Source organism: Colletotrichum higginsianum, chromosome 5, assembly GCF_001672515.1.
Source record: "Colletotrichum higginsianum IMI 349063 chromosome 5, whole genome shotgun sequence".
Taxonomy (NCBI): Eukaryota; Fungi; Ascomycota; class Sordariomycetes; order Glomerellales; family Glomerellaceae; genus Colletotrichum; species Colletotrichum higginsianum.
In genome coordinates this window covers 4,442,707-4,463,735 of record NC_030958.1, presented here as the reverse complement: position 1 = coordinate 4,463,735, position 21,029 = coordinate 4,442,707, and the positions used below count along the sequence as shown (strand labels likewise).

The window sequence follows — 21,029 nt, the reverse complement described above, 5'->3', positions numbered from 1 at the left end:
GGGGGCGCAGGTGCGAGAAGGTGGGGCGGATTATGCAGTGAGTGCCTTGTCTGGGAGAATGGCGAATGATTCATCAGCAACTGCGCAAGTGCCAGAGGGCGCTAAAGCAGGCAGGAGCAAGCCGGAACCCCCCAGAATCAAGTGGGGTTTTCGAGAAGAAGTGATGGTACCTCTGAGGCCGCCGCTGTTGAGGCCTGGAAGCCAGGGACGGAAGTATCGGTACCCCGTCATCTTCGCTATCGGACCACCTCGTGCCCGCAAACCTGGGAAGGCTGGAACTCTGACTGCTGTGCCTGATGTCTCAGTTGCGCTGGACGGTTGGCCACTCGCCTCCGCCGCTTCTTTGATCAGATGGGCTTGTTTATGCCGCCACCGCCGCACTCTTTGGGCCCAAAGAACCACTTGATACAATGTGGCTTTCCAAGAGACCATCAAAGATCCGTGTTTCTCTGTTGCGATGCAATATGGGAAACTTCCCCAAGGAAAAGGAGAATCACCATCGTTGCTGTTTCCCCAGGAAGCCTTGGGGGGAGGGGCGCTATCGGTGAGGAACTGATGGGTCAAGGCCCCCCTCTTTCACTAACAAACCCCTGTAGCTGCTCCGCCTCCTCCCGTCCTCTCCTCTACTTCCTCCCTCTGGACATCAAGCAATCGTCACCCGCCGACGACGCACATCGGGGCTGAAGCACTCGCCGAGAGCATAGCCAGCCAGGAATGCTATGTTGCCCCTCATGGCTGTTCTCAGTGTCAACTCCGGTATTCGACAGTCGAAGGAATGCACATGGCTGGCAAGGCTGGCTTCGTTTGACACCTCACTGCAATCGCCGTGTCTCATTTGCCGCCTTGCCGTCTAGAGATGCGCTCAAGGTCAAAGACATCCGACCCCGACCACGAACTGTCACTGACAAACAAGCGCCCCCCACTCACCCAGGTGCCGGCCAGTCCTCCAAGAACACTATGACCGAGCCAATAGGTTGTGCCACACCTGTCGCTCACCCAACCTCCAAAATCGCCACCTTTACAAATTACCAGCAGAGACAGAGCCTCTTGGTCAATCTTTGCCTCGTCCGAAGATTTGCTTGCCTCACCTCACCCATGCAAAAGCTTCTATTGACTTCGGAAGAACACGTTGCCTTAGGGCGGCGTTTTTCGATGTGGGATTTGGCTTCACGATGCATTCCCGCGACCGCCTCCCTAGGCAACCTCAACACCCGCTCGTCGCCGAACAAGTCAGAACACAATGAGTCCCCGGCCAGCCGATAGAGCAAAACGCTAAAGTGCGGAGAAGAGGAGATATGACCTGCGAAACCGGGGTTTGATGATGGCCCGACGTCATCCCCTCCTCCCACCTCCCAAAAGGACCCCCCCAACCTCTTCGACCCTGGTTTACCACAACAACCTTTTCGGCCCCCTCCAAAACAACAATGTTCACCAGCGAATAGCCGGGGTTTGCATGGAAACATATGTCCTAGCAAACATGGTTGAAGAATACTCATCGCCGAGAGCAACCTGCGTCTATTTCCATCTGGCTGTCCCTGTGTCCCTCCCCCCGAAGCGACGCATTCGTCCTGCCGAGGAATGGAATGGAATGGGCGATGGCGACATCGGCTTCTCCTCGCTCGGGCCTTATCGCGACATCTGTCCACGCGCTCTCTTCTATCTAGCTAGGGTAACTCCGAGTGCTTCGCCCACACCACGCTGACATTGGTCACACCTGACAAGAGAAGGTTGCATGCAATCCTGAGTACCATGCTAACGTGGCAGCCTGGTTTCTGCACCACAAACACCACGATACGACCATTGCTATCTGCATCCTTCTTGGTTGGCCTCCCTTCTCATTGAATTGGCCTCCAAAGCGTCAAAGCTCCCTGCTCTTACCTGCTCAAGGGAATAACTAACGATGTACCCTTACTTATCTAACCCGGTCTCCCTCAGAGATACCTCTCTCTACTGTGCTGTCTCAATCCATGGAACGGCTGGTACCTCCTTTGTAATCGATTACGGAGTACAGTGCCTCAAAGTTAGTGCCCTCATGTAGTGCGTACGGTCCAAATGGTTTCCCCCGCTCAACACATCGTCGTATCAAGCGCGTCACATCATATCAGTCAACAGATGGAAGGGAAAGAATGCTGAAGAGACCATGAAACAAATAGAGTCCACTATATCAGTTTTGGGCCTAACTACAACAGCGTAAATAATACCGATACCGGACAATATGCCTCTCCAATCTGGAAGTTTTTTTTTTTTTTCGCGGGCCCTTCCTTGGCCCGATTCCAATGCATATCATAATCGTCTATGCTTGCTATGCTCTGTCGTTTGCCTATCGTGCCGGCATGATCGTCTCCTGAACGTCTTTGGTGCATGTCGCGTCTCACTTTGCCGCTGCACAGCCCTTCGCGCCTGCGCGCGACTCCAGACCACCAACCCCGGAAGCTTCGAGTCATACATTCGTAATTTGAATCATGATAAAGGTCGTAACACATCGCGATGAATCGTCGTGGTGGGGGGGGTGACCAGCCGAAAAGAAGTGAACTGTGAAGAGGTGGGGGGAGAGATCCTATGCGTGTGTGTGTGTGTGTGTGTTTGTGTGTTGTCTCGTTCAACGCCGTCGCTGTGACTCGAAATAACAAAAGAGACAGGAAAAAAACAGTCGCCCACCCGGGGGCTTTTAAAACAAATTCATAATCTCAAAGAAACATATATGGCAGCAATAATAGCACAATCGAGGTCATTCAGTTGGCCCGGATGACGAGCTTCGACAAGAACTTGTTGGACAAGCAGTCAAAGTCATTGCGGTCAAAGCTGGCATCAGGCCGCGTGCGCAAGTATGCCTCTGTTGGACCATTAGCAAATCTGTGTACATCACAAGTTGAAATAGTCAGTAACTCACCATGCTTAATGACATGCTGGCGGACTTCAGTCATGGCCTCGCAGACAGCAACGTTGTTGTTCAGGAGATGGCCGTGCTTGGCAGTGTCCCAGTCCATAAAGGCGGGGAGCTTCTGAGAGATGGCATGGAAAAGGCCAACAATGACACCGACGGGAGTGGTCTCCATGTCGTTGCAGAACTTGTTGACAGCGGCCGGGTCGGGCACGCGGTAGTGGCAGTCAAACTGCATCTCTTCCCATACGGCAAGGAGAATGGAAGCCAGCATGAAGATGGTGGGCCAGTTCTTGAGACGCTCTCCGCTGTACACGCTCGAGTACAAAGCAGACAGCTCCTCGAGAATCTCTTTTTGCAGCTCACGCCACATGTCTGCCATGGCGCACTTGATCTGGAAGTTGATCATGACGGGGGCGACGGTCTTGCCGTAGAACTTGGAATCCTCATCGTCGATCTGGCCATCGAGGGGGACCTCCTCGCCTTGGTTCTCCACCATGGTGATGTGCAGGGTGAGGTTGTAGGCAAGGACCAGCTTGAGAGCCTTGCGGATGACGGGCATGCGCTCCTTAACGTAGTAGCGGTGGGCCGTCTTGAGGATCTCCGTGATAAAGGGAGTGCCCTCAAAGTGATCCTGAATAAAGTCCTCGAAGCCGCCATCGATGTGCTTGTCAAGGTAGTCGGACAGAGCCTCGACGGAAACACCCTTGGCACCGACATCGAGCCTCTCGGTGCGGAGCTCAAAGTCAATGGGCTCCTGGTCGGTCAGACAAGACTCAACCCAGTCAACCTGGAAGCAACTCTCGTCGGCAACGTAAACCTCGCGGACATAGACGGGAAGCGCAAAGCCGTAACCGTGCGTGATCCACATGACCGTCTCGTTCTGGGCGAAGCCCTTGACGTTGTAGACTGAGACACCACGGCCAAGGTGGCGCTCGTAGTCGGCCTTCCAGTCCTTCATGAAGTAGCCGATATCCTTGATGTCGATGCGGGTGCAAGGAACCTGCCAGAGTCTGGCGTGAGACGGTTGGCAACCGGCACAGGGCTCCCCCTTGTCACACGTCTTCTTCAGGAACTTGCAACGCAGGCAGGCCCGGAGCTTTCTAATCTCACTGGCCTGCTTGCGCTGCTCGGGAAGAAGAGGGCCCTTTCTGCGGCCAACCTTCTTCACTTCCGTGCCGTCCTTCTTGCCGGTTGAGGTGCGGCGAATGACAGCCTTGGTAGCCTTGCCGGTGACGGGGCTCCTTCTCTGTCCCGAGTTTCTGCGGGCAGTGGTGAGGATGGGGGGAGACGTGGCGCCGGAGCCGCTAGCGGGCGTCGGGCGGGGCGGCGTGGCCGAACTCTTGATTTGCATGGGAGGGACGGCAGCTGCGGGACTGACTGTGTCGTGGTTGTGAGCATGAGTGTGAGCATGAGCGTGGTTGTGGGCATGGGCATGGGCGTGGGCGTGTGCGTGGGCGTGATTGTCTCCGAAGCAGTTCCGGTGCGATCCCGCATCGACATATCCATCAGACTCGGGTGAAAAGGGCGAGATGGGGAACGGGGCGATCTCCTCATAGCTGCCAAGCTCGAACGAATTGGCGCCGTCCGACGAGTCCGAGTTGGTTCGCAGGTGCAGGGTCTGGCCAGGGTTGAAAATAGCCGCGTTGGGCTGGGCCTGCTGGAAATGGTCGAATCCGGCTCCAGAACCCTGCTCGACAACCATTGACCAACCCTCGCCGTTGCTGGAACTGGGCAGAGACAGGACCTCGAGGAAGGTGCCCGTCGGCGAGTTGCTGCCGATGCTATGTGACAACCCCTCAATCTGGAGAGCCGAGGCGGCAGCCTGAATATCGTGCCAGCTTTCCATTCCCAGATTCCAGTTCATGGCGGGAACAGTTTCATCCATGGGTGGCATGGTGTTGAAGGCGGATGCGAGCTGGAAGTTTGCGGCCTGCAAGGCCTGGGTCGTTGCCGGAAGAAAGTCGATGGGATTTGTCTGGAAGCCTGGAGCATAGGGGTTGTAGGTGACGGGCATGTAGGCGTCAGAGACGAACTGAGAGTAGTCGGGCAGTCCATGGGGCGTCTGCTGTTGTTGGTGTTGATGCTGATGTTGGTGCTGTTGAAGGGCCCAGTCGGTTAACGAGTTGACAGGTTGTTGATAAGGCGAGTGTTGCGAGTGCTGGCTCAGAGGTGATGAGCTATGTGAGGGCGACTGGGCGTGGTGGTCCTCAGGGGGGCTCGAGGCTGCAACGTTGGAGGCCATATCGAGAGGAATGGGCCAGATCCTCGGAGCAGGCATGTTGGTGACGCTCTGGGGGCTATTCTGGGACGAGGGGATTTGCGAGGCGTAGGAAAACCGGTCCCGCTGGTCGAAGGAGGAGAGGTCCAAGAGGGCGTCGCCTCCACTCGAATCGAAGTTGACGTTCATGTTGGGCGAGGTCAGTCGTGGGAAAAGGACCAACGACGGAATAGGTGTAAGTCGAGGGACGGGAATTGGGGCGCAGATATGGGCTTTTTCCCTAGGACACCGCTCTTTCGTCGGGGCGTCGAGGATGTGGATGAGGGGAGCAAGACAGCTTCTTCGCTGAGGCGACCAAGGTTTTGGGGGACGGCAAAGGTGGGTTGAAAGGGATTCGGGTGGTGAGAAAGGCGAGAGGACTTGGACGGGGGCCCAGAAGCGGGCATGCGTGGGTGAAGAGGAACGACGACGAGCCCGCGAAAGAAGCGGTGAGAGATGCAGTTGAACGTCCAGCCCCGGCCGGGAGGCAGAGCCAATAAACGGCGCCGGTGCTCCTTCTGCAGCTGCACGAGTGTGGAGCGGGGATGACCGGGGGGAGGGGGGCGGCTGCTACTGCTTCGAAGTTGCGCCGCGAGGAAGGAGGGTTGGTGGATGGGGGGGAGATGGGGGGGATGGGGGCAGGAGCTTTCTACAGGCTACCTAGGTAGGACTCAGGAGGAGGAAGAGGGTGTGGCTGCTCACGAGGACCACCTTGTAATCCAAGCTTGTCCAATCAACCAACCGCCTCCGTGTGAGTGAGACGGTGTTGTAAGTCAACCCATACTGTATTTTGGGAGGATAAAACAGTGGGATGGCGGTTGCAAAACGTGTTGCCAACGCTGGACTGGGCGATGTGACTGAATGCTGGCCTCCTCCCATCGGACCCTGTTCCATGGCGGAATGGCTGGAGGCCGATAACTCGATATTGGACGGCGTCGGAAGCGAGACCTGATAGCTTGCCCGGCGGGTACGGTACGTACCCCTTCCTCTCTCGCATACACTCTACCTAGGTACCTAGGTGCTAGGTGCCCATCTTCTCCACACACGGGACTTGACATTTCCAGCCTGTGCTGTTGGCAGTTTGCTCCTGCCATGATCCATCGCAGCCTCCAAGCCTCCCTCAGTACGTACCTTTGGTGGTTCTCCACCTTGGAAGCGTCAATGGAAACGTTCTTTCCCGTCTCTGGCGAGGTTTCTGAACCCTCTCCAGTCTCCACCTTCACGATGCCCATGTACCAAAGTCACTTACGCTTGACCTTTATGGGCCCCAGCTAACGGGCTGAGAAGTCACTTACGCTCTGTCTCTCTCCCTCCCTCTCTCACGCACAGTCGGACAGCCATACTAGGCGACACTCACGCTCGCCAATGTCATCAAAGACGTTGCAGTACCCTCCCTTCCCCCACTTCCTCCCAGAACCTGTCCTTTTGCCACGAATCATGGGTGCTGGGCGGGCTGCAGCGGGGTTGACGAGCACAAGTCAGTCATCGTGTCTTCCGTCTTGCCTCTTGTGTCTCTCGCAGCAGCGTCTGTACCAAACCACCTAACCAACCCACATGCGACGCGCGCACGCAGGTCGCACTTCACCCAGAGCCCACATTCCAGAGCGCTCCCCGTGCCTGCAGCACGCAGGCCGAAGAGGCAATAGTTTAAAACAGGAGGTTCCGGACAATGATCTAGGTAGTGGGCCCTTGGCTCTCTTCTCCTCGGACGGCTTCTCACGAGCCAGCGCCGAACGGCACCTGGAGCTGGGCCATCGGCATTGGGCCTACGCGCGCAAGCTCGAAGTGCCTGCGACGCCTCTCGCCTCTTGCTTGACGCTGCTGCAGCCGCCACCACCACCGGCCGTCTCTAGCGGTTATCGCCTAACACGACCGGCATCACCCCTTCGATCCCTCTTCTGACCGGGCGAGGCGTGATTGAACGGCAACCACCTTATGGTGTGTGAAGGGTTACCCCGATCAGCGACTCTGCAAACACACGCCGGGCGGGCTGCCCCGAGGACATTTTGCCTGTTCTCGCGGCACGACAGACGACGCAGTCGCACACAGGCCACAGGCCACGGACGTTGGCCGTCTGTTGGTCAAGGCTCTGTCGATCCGCGTGATTCGACCGTGCTTACCTTCTGTCCTGTACCGTTTGATGTCAATAGTAGTCTGGACAGATACGTACAATGTGGCTAGGATCCCTTGAGCTGCCCAAAAGCCGATCAAGCCCGCATTATATAACCCCCAGCGTTGCCCATAGAGATTATTCCCATCATGGCTCACTTGAACGCTAGGCATCATGGTATTTATCAGGGTGTTACAGCAGACAGTAACTGCTCGTTAAGTTCGTGGATAAAAGGGTATTTTTTTCGCCGATGATTCAGGCCGTTAGCTGGGCCCATAAAGGTCAGGCGTACAATGTGGCTAACTGGGCTGTTGCACCGCCTGTAGTGCAACTGACACGTCGACGTGGTGCGGTCATCAAGCAAGTCGAGGCGGTGCGCGTGAGAGGATCAAGACAGCGCACGGCACACAGTGAGCGCTCTCTCTTCGCCGATAAACCAACACAGTAACATTTACTGGCTTGCTGTACGGAGGCGTCAGCTCAGACAATGGATCGGCTGTTGACGGGCAACTCTATCTGCACCTCGCGTCAACGGTACATCGGCCCTCCTGTCTTGTCTCGTTCCCGGCTTGGGTCGTGTCTGGTATTATCGCCGTTGCTTTGCGGCTTGCGTGTCTATTAGTGTGGGATGATGCTTACCCCCAGGGGTCCGAACGACCGACGTCGACGACATCAATAAAATGCCAATGTTGTCGCCCTGTTTTTGCTGTTGTTTTTCTGAAGCGGCAACGCCGAAACAAACAAGTCCAGGGCGGAAACCCGCCCGCCCACCACCAAGCTCCAACAACAGCCTCGGTCGATAAAACTTCAATCGGCCCCTCGGCTGCGATGAAAACCTGCCTTTCTCGACCCCTTCCCATGATGCCAAGCCTACAGTGGCTGGGGAGAGAGAGTCAGGCCCAGGGCCACCACCTCTCACCACCGAGGACCCTTCGGAGTTTTCAAGCCGCCCCCTACCACCGCAGCCAGAGCCCCACGAGCAAGGTCCAGAGCAGCCATTGGCAAGCCGCCTGTTGCGCAAGGTTTCGATCGCAAGTTGCCGCAGATCTACACACTGCACATTAGCAGACGCAAGGATGAAAATCTTCTCGTACGGGCTCCAGTCGAGAACGGGTCCAAGGTCCAGACGCATGCACTGGCACACTTCTATCCGTTACTCCGTGTATCCGTACAGAGTACACCATACTACTACGGATCTGTACTCTCGAACAGATACTTCATGCGAGTTGCAAAACGGCGAGAGGAGCCGACGACGCCGCCCTCGCGCTTGCCCAGGCGCTGGTGGCAGCCGGCCCAACAAAAGCCGGACGAGCCATCGTAGCCCATCTCACGAAGCCCTTGTAGTGTACAGATAACTCCTCACAAACCTGGCAGCCGTGTACTCCCCCTCCTCCCCTTTCGGCTGATGAACCGCATCATCGCTTCAGGCCCCTCACCCCGCTGCAGACTGCAGGTGGACGAAGCCGCCATTGGCATTGGCCTCGCTCGCCCTGTTTGTCCCAGGGCCTCTTTGGCGACGGAATGACCTGATGCTCCCGAGACTCCTCTCTCTCCCCACATCGTGGAGACGACCTGCGTCCGGATTGTCTTCTTGCAGACCCTGAGCTCCGAGGGGCTCTCCTGCATTGTTGGCTGGCATCGGTCATCCATCCACAGCTGGCCCCGGGCTATTTTGGAACGGCACCAGAGCCTTCAAAGCTGGTTGCCTAGTCGAGGCGGATGGGCCATACGCGATGCTGCCATGACACAGTGGACAGCTCGTACGGTCTGGTGGGGGGGCTGCCTCGCGGGGATGGTTTCTTCCTGGCGCATCGCTGAATCATGCGCCGTTGTTACCCTCCCAACTTTGAGTGGTTGGCTGAAAAGCCCGGCCCCGATCCAAAGCACGAGGTGGATCGCTGACTGCCGGCGCAGTGACCATTGCGAGACTACAGCAGACCTCTCTCCTTTACAGAGTACGGCTCCCACAACGAAGGTGGAGGGGCTCTGGGTGCACAGCCATCAACCTGTCAAACGAACCAGTTGCAGATGACGAAACAAGTCGCAGTACTCTGTACATAGTACAGGGTCCAGGCTTGCTCCTCGAGAAGCCGAACTTGACGTGGTGCGGCAAGCAGCCAGCAGCAGCTTAACACGACGGGCTAATCTCCACCCCGTATCACGCATCACGGCGGGAGATGCGTCGCGATATGGGAAAGACGGCTTGGGATCAGGGTGCATCCCGACCGGAAAAGACTACACAACACGCACAATTGCCTCCTGTCTTGACCAAGCGATCGACGTCGCAAGCGGGAGTCTCTTTTAGTCCTTCTCTGCCGCGGGCGCACGTCTCTCCAATTGGCTTCGCCCGCAAATAAGACGCATCAGATCTGCGGTCGGTCTCCCGATCGGTGTCGCCTGTTCCCAGCTCACTTCGTTCACGACAACGGCCAGACCCTGCCATAGACGCGCGCACACGGCCTATAGACAGCAGACTAAAAGGGCTGCGGACGTCGGATTCGACGGTTGATCCGACCTGTCCACTTCGAAAGGTACCGTTCTGCGATGGCGATTCGTGCTACTTGCCCCCTCGCGGCTGCCCGCATTTATGGCATTAAAATGGCATATCTTCTTGCATGTTCTCTACCTCTAACCATATTGGTTTCTCCCGCCTCCAGACCCCACATGGACTGGACACTTACGGGACACTTACTGGATACAACCAAAAATCGAGGTGTTGCGCGTGGTCTGAAGCATATATCCGCCGAAGCCGACGTTGCACAAAGGCTGCGAAGCCCAGGACTTGGTGTCCGAATAACCATTTGTCTTGTCTGAGCTGCCAACCTCGTGCCAAAGCGAATCGAATCCCTCCCCCCATTGACAAATGCGACCCGGCACCGAGGCGGAGAATGAGATGCAAGAAGGCCAGCGAAATCGTCCGGCAGCAATGCGAGCAAGAGTCATTTTCCCGTCCAGCCATTGGGTGCAGACAAGAGTTCTGGCGGGGGTGGTGGATGAGGTCTGGTAACTGGCAAGGGGCTTGCTCAGGTACAGCTGTGTCTCCCCGCCATCGCCCCCTTCCCTCCAATGCCTGCCTTCTTGGACGGCAAAAGAAACTTGCTGCAGGCCATCCATCGCCTGGATTTCGAATGTGCGGTGTGAGGTTTCTCGTGTGAAGGAAGCCGCCTAGAAGTGCCTGCTGGCCAATCATGTTGAGCCCTGACTGTTGGCCGTTGGCGGGATTCGCCCGACGACGTTCTCGGTCTACTGTCTTCCTTGCATTACGTGATGCAAGTAATGCTTCTGGTTAATGTTGAGGCTCTTGTGAGTGACAGGACAGTGCTTCACGCCATGGGCTATATTAGTTCGTGTCGGGCCAGCCTCACTTAGTTGTTGAGTCTCATCAGAGTCCACGATAACCATCGTGCCGAGTGGCTGGGCCGAGGGAATCAATTCGTCGAGTTGATAACGTTTCGCTTTACACCGTGGAGGAGCCAATTGGGACGGAAACCTCAGCGATTAGGTGCAAATGGACCGACATTGCACTGATTGATAAACGTGACCCCTCTCGAGCCCCGGTACCCCTCCTTTCTCTGACGCGGGGCACCAGAGTTTCTCCCGTATCTGTCAGTCTTCAACCACACTCAATCACTCTGACAACCATTCTCACGGACTGTGGCCCCCGACCATCATTCGATTGCCATCTCGATGCCGATGGCAAGAATTGGGTAACAATTCTGGCGGGCTTAGCTTGAGTCCCGACCTCCATACGGCCTTGAGGTCGACGGTGCGCCAGCCGCCATCCGCCTCCAGGGAGGGTGCTCGGATCTTCCAATGATATTGACCGCTTATTCCTGATGTCAGTCGTGTGTGGTTCAAGCTCTGCAACCGCTTCCGACATCAAATACACAAGCAACCCCCCTTTCTTCGTCATCATCCCAGCGCATTCCATCGTGGCGGGCTCGGAGCCGTCACGATTGGGGGGGGGTTCCTCAAGATACTGTATTTTTCCGAACGAGGAAACACATTTGAAAATTCCGGGTTTCTTGGCTCATGCAGCACGCAACGGCTGATGTGCTGGCTCCAGTGGTATCCCAGGCGAAGACTGACCGCTCCGCGGTGCGAGGGCGGAAAAACCTGGACGCCGCACATATAGTGTGTGTGGGCACATGTTCGCCTTTCTTGTTTCGGTCACACCACGACAGGCGACCGTTTGCCTCTCTTTGCAGCAATCGTTGCTCATATCACCAAGGACGTTTGCGTTCTCCCCGTTGTGTGCTGTCATGAAACGCCTCTCGGTGGGAGCTGCGTCATTGCCGAGTGGTTCACTTTGGGGAAGGATAACTAAGTTCAGCACGCATTTGAGGACTCGGGTAGCAAGTGCTGTTTCGGCGTCAATGAGTCACCGATCTGAGTGAAGCAATCCTTGAGTCTTCCCCGTTTAACGGTTCTTCCATCCTGAGCTGGGAGTGTCACTTGGCCTTCTGCCAAGGAAGTGAAGCAGACATTGAAATTGTTGAATCCCAAACGTGCGATGAACGGCATTTGCTGGTTGTATATGCAAGTCAGCAATTGTTTTTGTCGCAATACCGTCCACTTCCATCAGAAACTTGGTTGAGGTATCGCAAGACGGGTGCATCCACCTTCTTAACCACTTATCTTTTATCGATGATTCATGCTTTCTGTATCCATCATTGTCGTTCCTTCACTGAGAAAATCAAGATCCAAACCCGGCTGTGCCGGATAGACATGGGTTGCGAAGGGCACGTCGGAGAGGCCGGTCATGGCATGGGCCAGTTGATACGTTTGTCGTCGAAGCTTCCTTGGGATTAACATTGCTCTGGAAGATTCTGTACAGCTCAGCGATACGGCTGACGTCGGGAGTTCGGATAGGATTTGGATGAACGGGGGGTCGGGCCCGGCATGGCGGAGCGATCGGACGAATCGCATCCGCCGCCTTAGTTCTCGTCCCAACAGGTTGCCAAAGTTTACTTCCATCCGAGGGTCTGTCAATAATTGTGTTGTCTGCTCTGGACGTTGAAATCCTGATTTTTTTATGCGGCTTTCCTCATTCATTGCCACCATACTGATGGGCTTTAGCGCTGCCACCACACACAAAGTGTGCTTGTAGTGCAACTTGATTATCTGGTCTTATCGTACCAGTCTATAGAAAGAGAAGGGAGATTGTAGTTCTCAATGAACAAGATGCATATCGAGGACGTTTGTGTAAAAGCTTTGGGGGCAAACTTCATCTCAAACCTGGGAGCGAGTGGTTAGTTGTCTCATGGTAACTTCATCTCACGAATACCGATAACTCACGTCTCTAATTGTCATTCGATTCTGTTGAATCACACTCTAAAATCTTAAAACCTAGATGACAGAGGGGCGAGCTTTTACCGCCAAGCATAGATTCTGTGTATTGTATCAAAGACCCCCTCAGTGCTTATTCTAATGGTTAGAGGAATGTTTATGTTTACATCACAACACTGCTTTTCCTGAGATTTATAACTTGCAGTCATTTCTCGGAGTACCCAGTATCTTTACAGCCCTAGAGCCGGAAGAGACCGTGCTGGTCCCAACGTTCCGACATGTCTACACAAGGACTGTTTGCTCGCCAGCTCAGGAGAAAGTGAGGCAGAGGTAGATGTAGCTGTCTTCGCATACCAATACTTCTATTTACCCCCTGCACCGTGCACTCCAACCCTTGACAGAATGGAAAGCTTGTAGGGCTCTTTCGCAGTTATTTCGGCCCATCTATGTTTTCATATCTCGAGTACCACGATTAAGCTCAGCGTGACAGTGTTAGAGACTCTATGGCAGCGATTAGAGTCAACTTTTGGATCGTTTGCGGAGAGTCCGAGACAATCAAGTTGGCAGTTACATGATTGAAGCACTTATCCTCACCAACCATCTTCTTCCTTATGTCCTTTCCTATCACTCGACGCCAAGGTAGAGCCCACAGCCTGTGACAAGCTCGGAGGTGTGTGATTTCATCGACACCTGCATCGGATAAGTTGGGCATGTACAATCACAAGCTTCCATGCGCCCCTCGCCCGCATACGCAACAACAGCTGCAGCCTGCCCGTTGAGTGTGTTGATACTGATCAGGCTGGAGAAGCCAAAGGTGCTTGCGGCCGACAGCTCAGCTGACCCAGTTCCCCCGCGTTCCATTTGCTCTCTACAAGGCTCCTAGCTTCGGGACTATCCTCACCACAGCCATCTCTACCTGGCGAAAGAGTAGGGGCGACTCTCCGTCCATTTGACCGACTGCCTGATGCAACCCTCAAACCCATTCTCGAGACTCACTGTCTTCAGTGTCTACCTATCCAGCAAACCAGTTCTCGCCCAAGGCTTCAGTTCCCCACTCTTCAGAAGCACGCCTCAAAAAGCCACATGCGCCTGATCAATGTCGAGTCCCTGAAGCTCAAGGCGTTTTTTGGGGCCAAGATACCACGCTATGCTATCCTTTCCCACACCTGGGACAACGAGGAGACGACGCTCCAAAACTGGCAGAACCCAAGGCCATAGTCAAAGAATACTGGCTCTGTAAAGATCAGAAGAGCTTGCCAGAAGGCCAAGTCCCACAAGTATGAGTGGCTATGGGTCGACACGAACTGCATCGACAAGACGAAACTATCGGAGGCGATCAACTCCATGTTTGCATGGTATGCTCCAGTCCCAGAAATGCTTTGCCTATCCCTCGGACGTTCCCACAGCCCAAGCCGACCAGGATGTCTTATCGAAGCATTTTGCGAACAGTCGCTGGTTCACGCGCGGGTGGGCCCTTCAAGAACTCCTTGCGCCGACGAAAGTTACGTTCTACGCGGCGGATTGGTCCAGGATCGGCACCAGGGGAGGGTCAACGGCCTGCGAGATAGCTCGGATTTACTTGCATCGATCAAGGCTGTTTGGCTTCTGCAGAGCCCATGGCCAGCGCCAGCTTGGCGAGGAGAAAGTCTTGGGCCTCGAAGAGAAAGACAACGATGGAGGAGCACACTGCGTACTGTCTGCTGGGCCTTTTCGGAACCAGCATGCCCCTGCTGTACGGGGAGGGAAGCAAAGCCTTCGCCCGACCGCAAGAAGAGATCATCAAATCGTCGAACTTGACAACGATTTTCTGCTGGTCTTGGACCAAATCGGTCCCCGCACACTGGACGAGCTTGTTTGCGCCTTCTCCAGAGGCCTTTCAGGGCTACGCCGGAGTCCGCTGGGAAACCCGACAGGATGCGGAAACCCTCCGTGACACGGTGACATACTACATTACCAATGCGGGCCTGTCCATTCGGCTGCCTGTTCTCGTCACTATGGCTGACTACATTGTTTCTTTGAATGGTTCGCGTACGTACGAAGACCCGGCAGGCAATGGTATTTCATTTACGGAAGCCATGAATCCCCGTCCTCCGGAAAGATGACGGATGGCATCCTTTGTGCCGCACGCCAACCGGCGAACCCAGTCTTCCTAGCCAAGTCTAGGGCGAGACCACCAAAGGGCCCAGAGATTCTCGTAAGCCGAAGGGAATATGCGGACAGTGTCAATTTCAGGTCATGATTGATGCGGGGGTTCCTCTGGTCCACATCGGCGAGCAAGAAGAGTTCTGGGGTGTTCCCAATCTTCCCGTCGGGTATGGAATCGCTGCGATACGCTTGGGTTTTCGGGGTTCGACCAGGTGATCTATGCCATCAACGTCATCTGGTTAGACTTTGACAGCAGCGGCTCGAAAGACATCGGGACAGCTGTTGTCAGGACTTCCATGGGAGGCTCCCGAGATCGCGCAACCCGGGCCACTATCTGGTTGGCTGTCAAGGTGGGAAAACGCGGCCAGGCTTCTTCTGGCTGGTCATGCCAGATCCTTCGCCGAGATGACACGCTCACTTCGCGCGACATCGAGAGGGAAATGATGCAGTACATACAAGAGAAGGAACGTAACAAGAAGACGGCCCAGCATGAGGAATTGTATCTCGAGGTGGAATTCGGAAACTAATGTGAGCAGCTTTGGAGACGCGGAGGTTCGGTTACTGTGGTTTACCAGCACCTCCCCGAAGTACAATGTCTCTTAAGCGGGAGAGGATTGGAACTAAACTCTTCAACGATATGATTAAAATGGTCTTAGATTCTTTTCTTTTACAGTTATGTTTTTTTCTTAGTGGTTTATTATTTAACTTTGTGTGTTTTTTTTTATAGCCGAGGTTTTGAGATATGCTCTGCATGTTTGGTAAATGGCATGCATGGCTGTCACAGGCCACACATAGCTATGCTCTCTGAGGCGTTTTTACCAAAGTCGGCTTCTTAGAGCAAGATATCAGGGTCGGCCTACTCTTTTTTCCTGGTGAATTGACTCGTCGTACAGCAGTGACTCAATGAGTAGATGCAGCAGGCACATCCTCGTCGCAGACCTGGTTCCCGTTGACAGAGGCTCAGTCAGTACCTGTGAGCTCCGGTGAGCCCTCGCTCGTGTGACAGCCTCTTCACACTTGTACCTGTCTATATTTGACGAAACGGATTTTTAATATTCGCTGAAAGCCAGATCAACTAGAAACGATCCATCACTTACAGCCTGTGTACTCTGTCATTCGTGAGAGCGTCGTCGGAGTTTGATACTGTGATTTGGCGTCTCGGAGAGTGACATAATCCTGTCCTTAGTAATAGCGTGACCAACGAACAACCAATCAGAGTCTCCAAGTCCCATTTTTATGAACTTCCTCGAACGAGTACTTCCAGCGGTGGGTTGAGGGGGGGGGGGGGGCCGCTCATCGCCACTACACAAAAGCAACAGCTCTCTCGGGTTGGGATTCAATCTCCTGGTCTCGACAAGAATGAAGTTTTGAAATTTTCACACGTTAATGAGAGTTGATGTCTTGGCCCAACTTTTCGGACTGCTTGCATTCTCCCATTCCCCGCCGCGAGTGAGATGAGACCCCGCATCAAACCTCTCAACCGCCGCCCCAAAGTCACTTTCATCAAGCGTGCAGCGCCACCACCACCACTACCAGACATGGCCGCTGCTTCGGCTGGCGAGTTGCCGCAACGCCCGGCAGAAAGCGACGTGGACGAGGAGTTCGTCGACGACTCCGCCAGCGATGACGTGCTGAGCACCGAGCCCAACGCCGCCGTGCCAGACCTCTTCACGGCGCCTCCCCCCATCCGTGATACGCTCGCGACAGCCACGTCGCAGGCCCAGGACGAGACGGTGCGGGAGTGCGTCCCGCTGCTGGCCGCGACGGACGCCGAAATCGAATACAACGCCCACGGTGTCCCCTCGCTGCTCCGCGACAACCACGTCAGATTCCTCCAGAAGCAGCTGGGCCGGTTCCCTGCCCCGTATGTGGCCGCCGATGCCAGTCGCCCGTGGTTTCTGTATTGGTCTCTCAACGCCCTGGCCCTGCTGGGTTACGACACGGCGTCGTACCGAGGGGACCTGATTGAGACGGTGCGGACCATGCAAAACCCCTCCGGCGGCATGGGAGGCGGTCATGGGCAAAACTCCCACCTCGCCACTACCTACGCCGTGGTCCTCGCCCTCGCCATCATCGGCGGTGAGGATGCCTATGAAGCCATAGACAGGAAGTCCATGTGGAGGTGGCTCTGCTCCCTCAAACAACCGAACGGTGGGATACAGATGACGCTGGGCGGAGAAGTAGACGTCAGGTGCGTTTGATATGAAAATCAGCCCTCTCTTCCCCTCCATCTCTCTTTCTCGCTCGTTCGGCGCGGCGCGCTTGCATGCGTGCGTCCATCGGTATTTTCTGACAGGTTCTCCAGGGGAGCGTACTGTGCAGCCGTTATCGTAACCCTCCTGAACCTTCCTCTGGACCTCTCCGCCGACTCGCCGGCCTGGACGCCCGGCCGGCCCACGCTCTTCACTGGATTGGCCGAGTATGTACGCAGATGTAAGTCATGCCTTAGCCCCGGTTGCCTTGTTTCTCGCCCGCCCGCCCGCGCTCACCCAATAAAGGCCAGACGTTCGAGGGCGGAATATCGGGAAAGCCGGATGGTGAAGCGCATGGAGCGTACGCTTTCTGCGCCCTGGGCTGCCTCTCGATTCTTGACACTCCGCACCGCAGCATCCCGAAGTACGTACAGGCCCGCTGCCCCGGGACCCCCCTCCCCTCCCCTCGTCCACTGAGGGGTTGACATCAAAGCAGCGCATAACTGACTCTTTCTGCTTCCCGGGCGACAGATACCTTGACGTGCCACGACTCATCTCTTGGCTCTCGTCACGTCAGTATGCTCCAGAGGGTGGCTTCAGCGGCCGCACGAACAAGCTCGTCGACGGCTGCTACAGCCACTGGGTCGGCGGGTGTTGGCCGTTGATTGACGCTGTGCTGAAGGGTGCGAGAGAGCTCGAGGATCAGCCGACCAGCGGTCGGTTTGCCCCGCATCAGGGCAGTCTGTACAGTCGTGAAGGGTTGATCCGGTACATTCTGTGCTGCGGCCAGGACCGGTCGAAACGTGGCGGCCTCCGTGACAAGCCCAGCAGGTGAGGGTTTTGTTCCACTTCCGTGTGGCGACAGAGAGTGCTCGCCTCCGTGGAGGGTTCGTCGCTAACCTTTTCGAATGAGCACAGGCCGTCGGATGCGTATCACACTTGCTACGTCCTCTCGGGACTGAGCTCGGCCCAACACCAGTGGGATCTCACATATGTCGGCGAAGACGAGACGATCCTACCGGAGCCCAAGTGGGTGGTGTCGCCCTGTACTGAGGAGACACAGATATTTGACGAGGAGGACCGCGTCGGGACGACCCACCCCGTCTACACCATCCCCCAGGAGAGCGTCGACGACATGAAGGCGTATTTCGCGTCCAAACAGGGATTCTAAAGCCCGCCACCGAAAAGAGTGGCCGCCTTGGAGGCGGCCATCTCCCCCCCCCCACTCCCTTTATGTGTATGAGGGTGTATAATAACGACGAGGAGGAGGAGACGTCGGACGTTCTGTGTCACGTGGGCTATGCGAAGCAAGAGGGCTGGGCCGTTTAGGGTGGCGGAGACATTGCCGTGACGAACTCGGCAATTTCAAAGCGCGCCTACTGACGGGTCCCTCCTAAGCTCTGAAGGGAAACAAAAGGAACGGGGACATCGGAAGGAACATGGTGGAACGTCGCCTGCAGCTCGTGGCCCAGGTAGGGTGGCGCGCGAGGGAAACAGAGAGAGAGAAAGAGAGACAAATCTCGGACAGGGATCGTATGTGCGAGTTTGAACAACTCATCAACGACAATATGGCAGCGCAGGGAGGACAGGTTGGTGGCGGCGGCGGCGGCGGGCGGTTGTGGTTGTGCATGTCGAGTTCCAGGCTGGGCCTCCCGAAAGGTCGAGTTGCATGACCAGGTGTGCAGCATACGAATCGACGGAGGAAAGGGCATGTCTTATGACAGCAGGGTACTGCATATCAAAACCACATTTCTGGCCTTCCAAGGGGACCAACCGACCGCTGAGGTGAGAGGAAAAGGAGGGGATCTGCAGATGCCCTTCAGCGTATACGTCGCTCACATCGTTCGTCATCCATCTCGCAGCGGGCCAACATATCCCGCCAACGCCACTTCACGGCCGGAGGCAGACGCTGCACATGATCTGGAAGAAAAGGGTCCTTCTACTGCTTGCTTATTCCGGCGCTCGACGCCACGACGTGGTGGCAGCGGAATGCACATCATCCCCAAGCCGGGGCCAATCTCGCGCTTTGAGCCCCTGCGACACGCCACTCTGATACCTCTGCCGTGCGGTTCTCGTGTGGTGTGGCTGCCCGCCGACGCCGCCGCGTGTTCTGTCTGTACTAAAGTAGTTTGACGGTTACGGGACGCTTGTGGGATGCTTGTCTTGGCATGGCAGATTTGAGACATAAGGGCAGCGGAGAGACCAGCCCCAACCCCAACCCCAGCCTTAGTCCCCGAGACTGGTGAGAAGCAAGAGAAACCGGATCAGTATTGCTGTGCGCGTGTGGACGGACGATAGGTTGCACAAGAAAGAAGCACCTTGCTGCGAGCGAAAGCGTGGTGGACAGTCAACCCCGGCAGAATGACCTGACCCATGGCGGCCACGCGAAGTTCGATTGGCGCATCTCGCCTTACAGCAGCAGCACGCAGGGCCTGGGCGCAGATGGCTTCGTTGTCATACATGAGGGAGACGCAGGCGGCCAACCACTCTTTTCGAGATAGGCTTTGATATCAAAACAAACAACAGCAGCAACAACAGCAGCAACAACAACCACAACGACAACAAGAGCCGGCAAGTTCCTAACTGTATTCCTGGTCGCTGAAACCGGCTCCTTGTGTGTCGAGAGGGAATGTGACTTGCCAGCTGTTCCTTGTAGAGGCCGCGTCGTCGGCTGATACAGGCGAGGAGACGCATAGGTTGGATCCGCCAGGCTGGAGTCGACGGCGAGCGGCGTGTTCATGGTGTTCGTGTCTCGTAGCGGAAAGAAGACAGGTTAGTCAAGCTGAGAAAAGTTAAGTGACAAGAGCAGAGAAGGTAAGACGGTGGCGTGGTATGCCTTTCTGCAGGCGAAACGGTAGAACGGCGGTCTGGCATGTGGTGCAACGTCGATTTCAACGAGGGTCCCACTTCGAGGTCGGACGCCCCCTTTGATTCCGATGAATCCACATCGGCTTGTCGGGTCCGTTGACAGGTTTGTCCAATGGCGTTTTAGGTATACAATGACGTTGAAAGAAGGCCATATGTGTTGTTTCTTTCGGGCGGGGTGATGGGGTGTGGCGGATGGTCTGACGAAGATGGGCTCACTAAAGGCCCTCGGTTGGTTTCTTCTTCTTTGCCTGTAACCTCTCGTCGATACCTACGCTGCCATGCCAGGTCAGCTCCGGACTGCGAATGAGGTGTCATACATGATACACAAGAGGGACGCCGGCCTAATCACGAATTGGTGTTCCCAGACCACCGGATCCCGCAGGTTGTGGTCTCGAAAAGCCCGGCTACGATGGGGTTCTGTGCGACGGCGGATGGGCAGAGCACAATGGCCAGATAACCCGAGACGGTGAGAGGAGTCGCGCGTGGCCTGTTTGTGGGATTGTTTTCTTTGTTTCCTTTGCCGCGGTACACCGGCGACAATAGTACGAAACGACAAGCTTGGTGGGGTTGTCTCCCACGCGCGCGCTCTCACTCTGACTCTCCTCAGGCGTGCATGGGGAAAGACAAGAGGTGGATAAGGACCCTCAAAAAACGTCTTGAGAGGGATCCCGGGCGTAGTGAGGATGTCCCCAATCCGATATCTGGTATCCAGCCATGGTACGGAGAGAATAGAGAGAGAGACGGACATGCACTTTGGGAAAAAGGTCGTGCTTTTCGGAGGGGTGTGTGTGTGTGTGTGTGTCGTTCGACGTTGGAGCACCGGATCTTGGTTGACAGGGTTAGCCCGAACTCGGTTTAAAGCCAAGGTTCGGAGATAATAGGCTGTTGCTGGATTGTCCAATCTCACAACAATTTCGTCGCGGGATGATTTGTCTCTCACAATAGACGACATGCCATGGGTTTCCAATCAGGTCAGGTCAGGTCAGGTTACGTTAGTGCCTCGTTTCCCCACTACCTACCTACCTGGATGAGTTAGTTGGCTAGGTACCAAGATGGGTGGGTACGTTGGAAGGTATCGAGTATCGAGAGAAAGCCGCCGGTCAGTGGAGATGGACTTGACAGACAAATGGAAGAAAGGTGGAGAGAAAATGGGGAGCACTGAAGGGAAAGTTCGACCCAATTCAGATGGAAGGGACGACGAGGGAGGATAGGGTTCCATAAGGATGCCATTGTCGAATCAGATGGCCGGACGGTGTCTGCGGCGAGCGCTAAGGTAGTTCTCCG

At 55.6% G+C, this 21,029-nt stretch overlaps 3 protein-coding genes across 3 annotated transcripts; 2 read left to right on the top strand and 1 right to left on the bottom strand.

Moving 5' to 3' along the window:
- Positions 1-2,732: 2,732 nt before the first annotated feature.
- CH63R_08202 (C6 finger domain-containing protein) lies at positions 2,733-5,291 on the bottom strand (the record flags this gene model as incomplete). Its single annotated transcript, XM_018303176.1, has 2 exons — positions 2,733-2,833; positions 2,891-5,291. 2 exons carry the CDS (start codon positions 5,289-5,291, stop codon positions 2,733-2,735), a joined length of 2,502 nt encoding a protein of 833 aa, XP_018157954.1.
- Positions 5,292-14,213: 8,922 nt separating this feature from the next.
- On the top strand, positions 14,214-14,642 carry CH63R_08201 (Het domain-containing protein; the record flags this gene model as incomplete). The annotated part of the gene is made up of 1 exon (XM_018303175.1): positions 14,214-14,642. One exon carries the CDS (start codon positions 14,214-14,216, stop codon positions 14,640-14,642), a length of 429 nt encoding a protein of 142 aa, XP_018157953.1.
- Positions 14,643-16,139: 1,497 nt separating this feature from the next.
- On the top strand, positions 16,140-18,048 carry CH63R_08200 (prenyltransferase and squalene oxidase; the record flags this gene model as incomplete). The annotated part of the gene is made up of 5 exons (XM_018303174.1): positions 16,140-16,876; positions 16,991-17,118; positions 17,184-17,301; positions 17,409-17,708; positions 17,796-18,048. The coding sequence occupies 5 exons, from the start codon at positions 16,140-16,142 to the stop codon at positions 18,046-18,048; spliced, it is 1,536 nt and encodes a 511-aa protein (XP_018157952.1).
- Between the last annotated feature and the right edge of the window lie 2,981 nt (positions 18,049-21,029).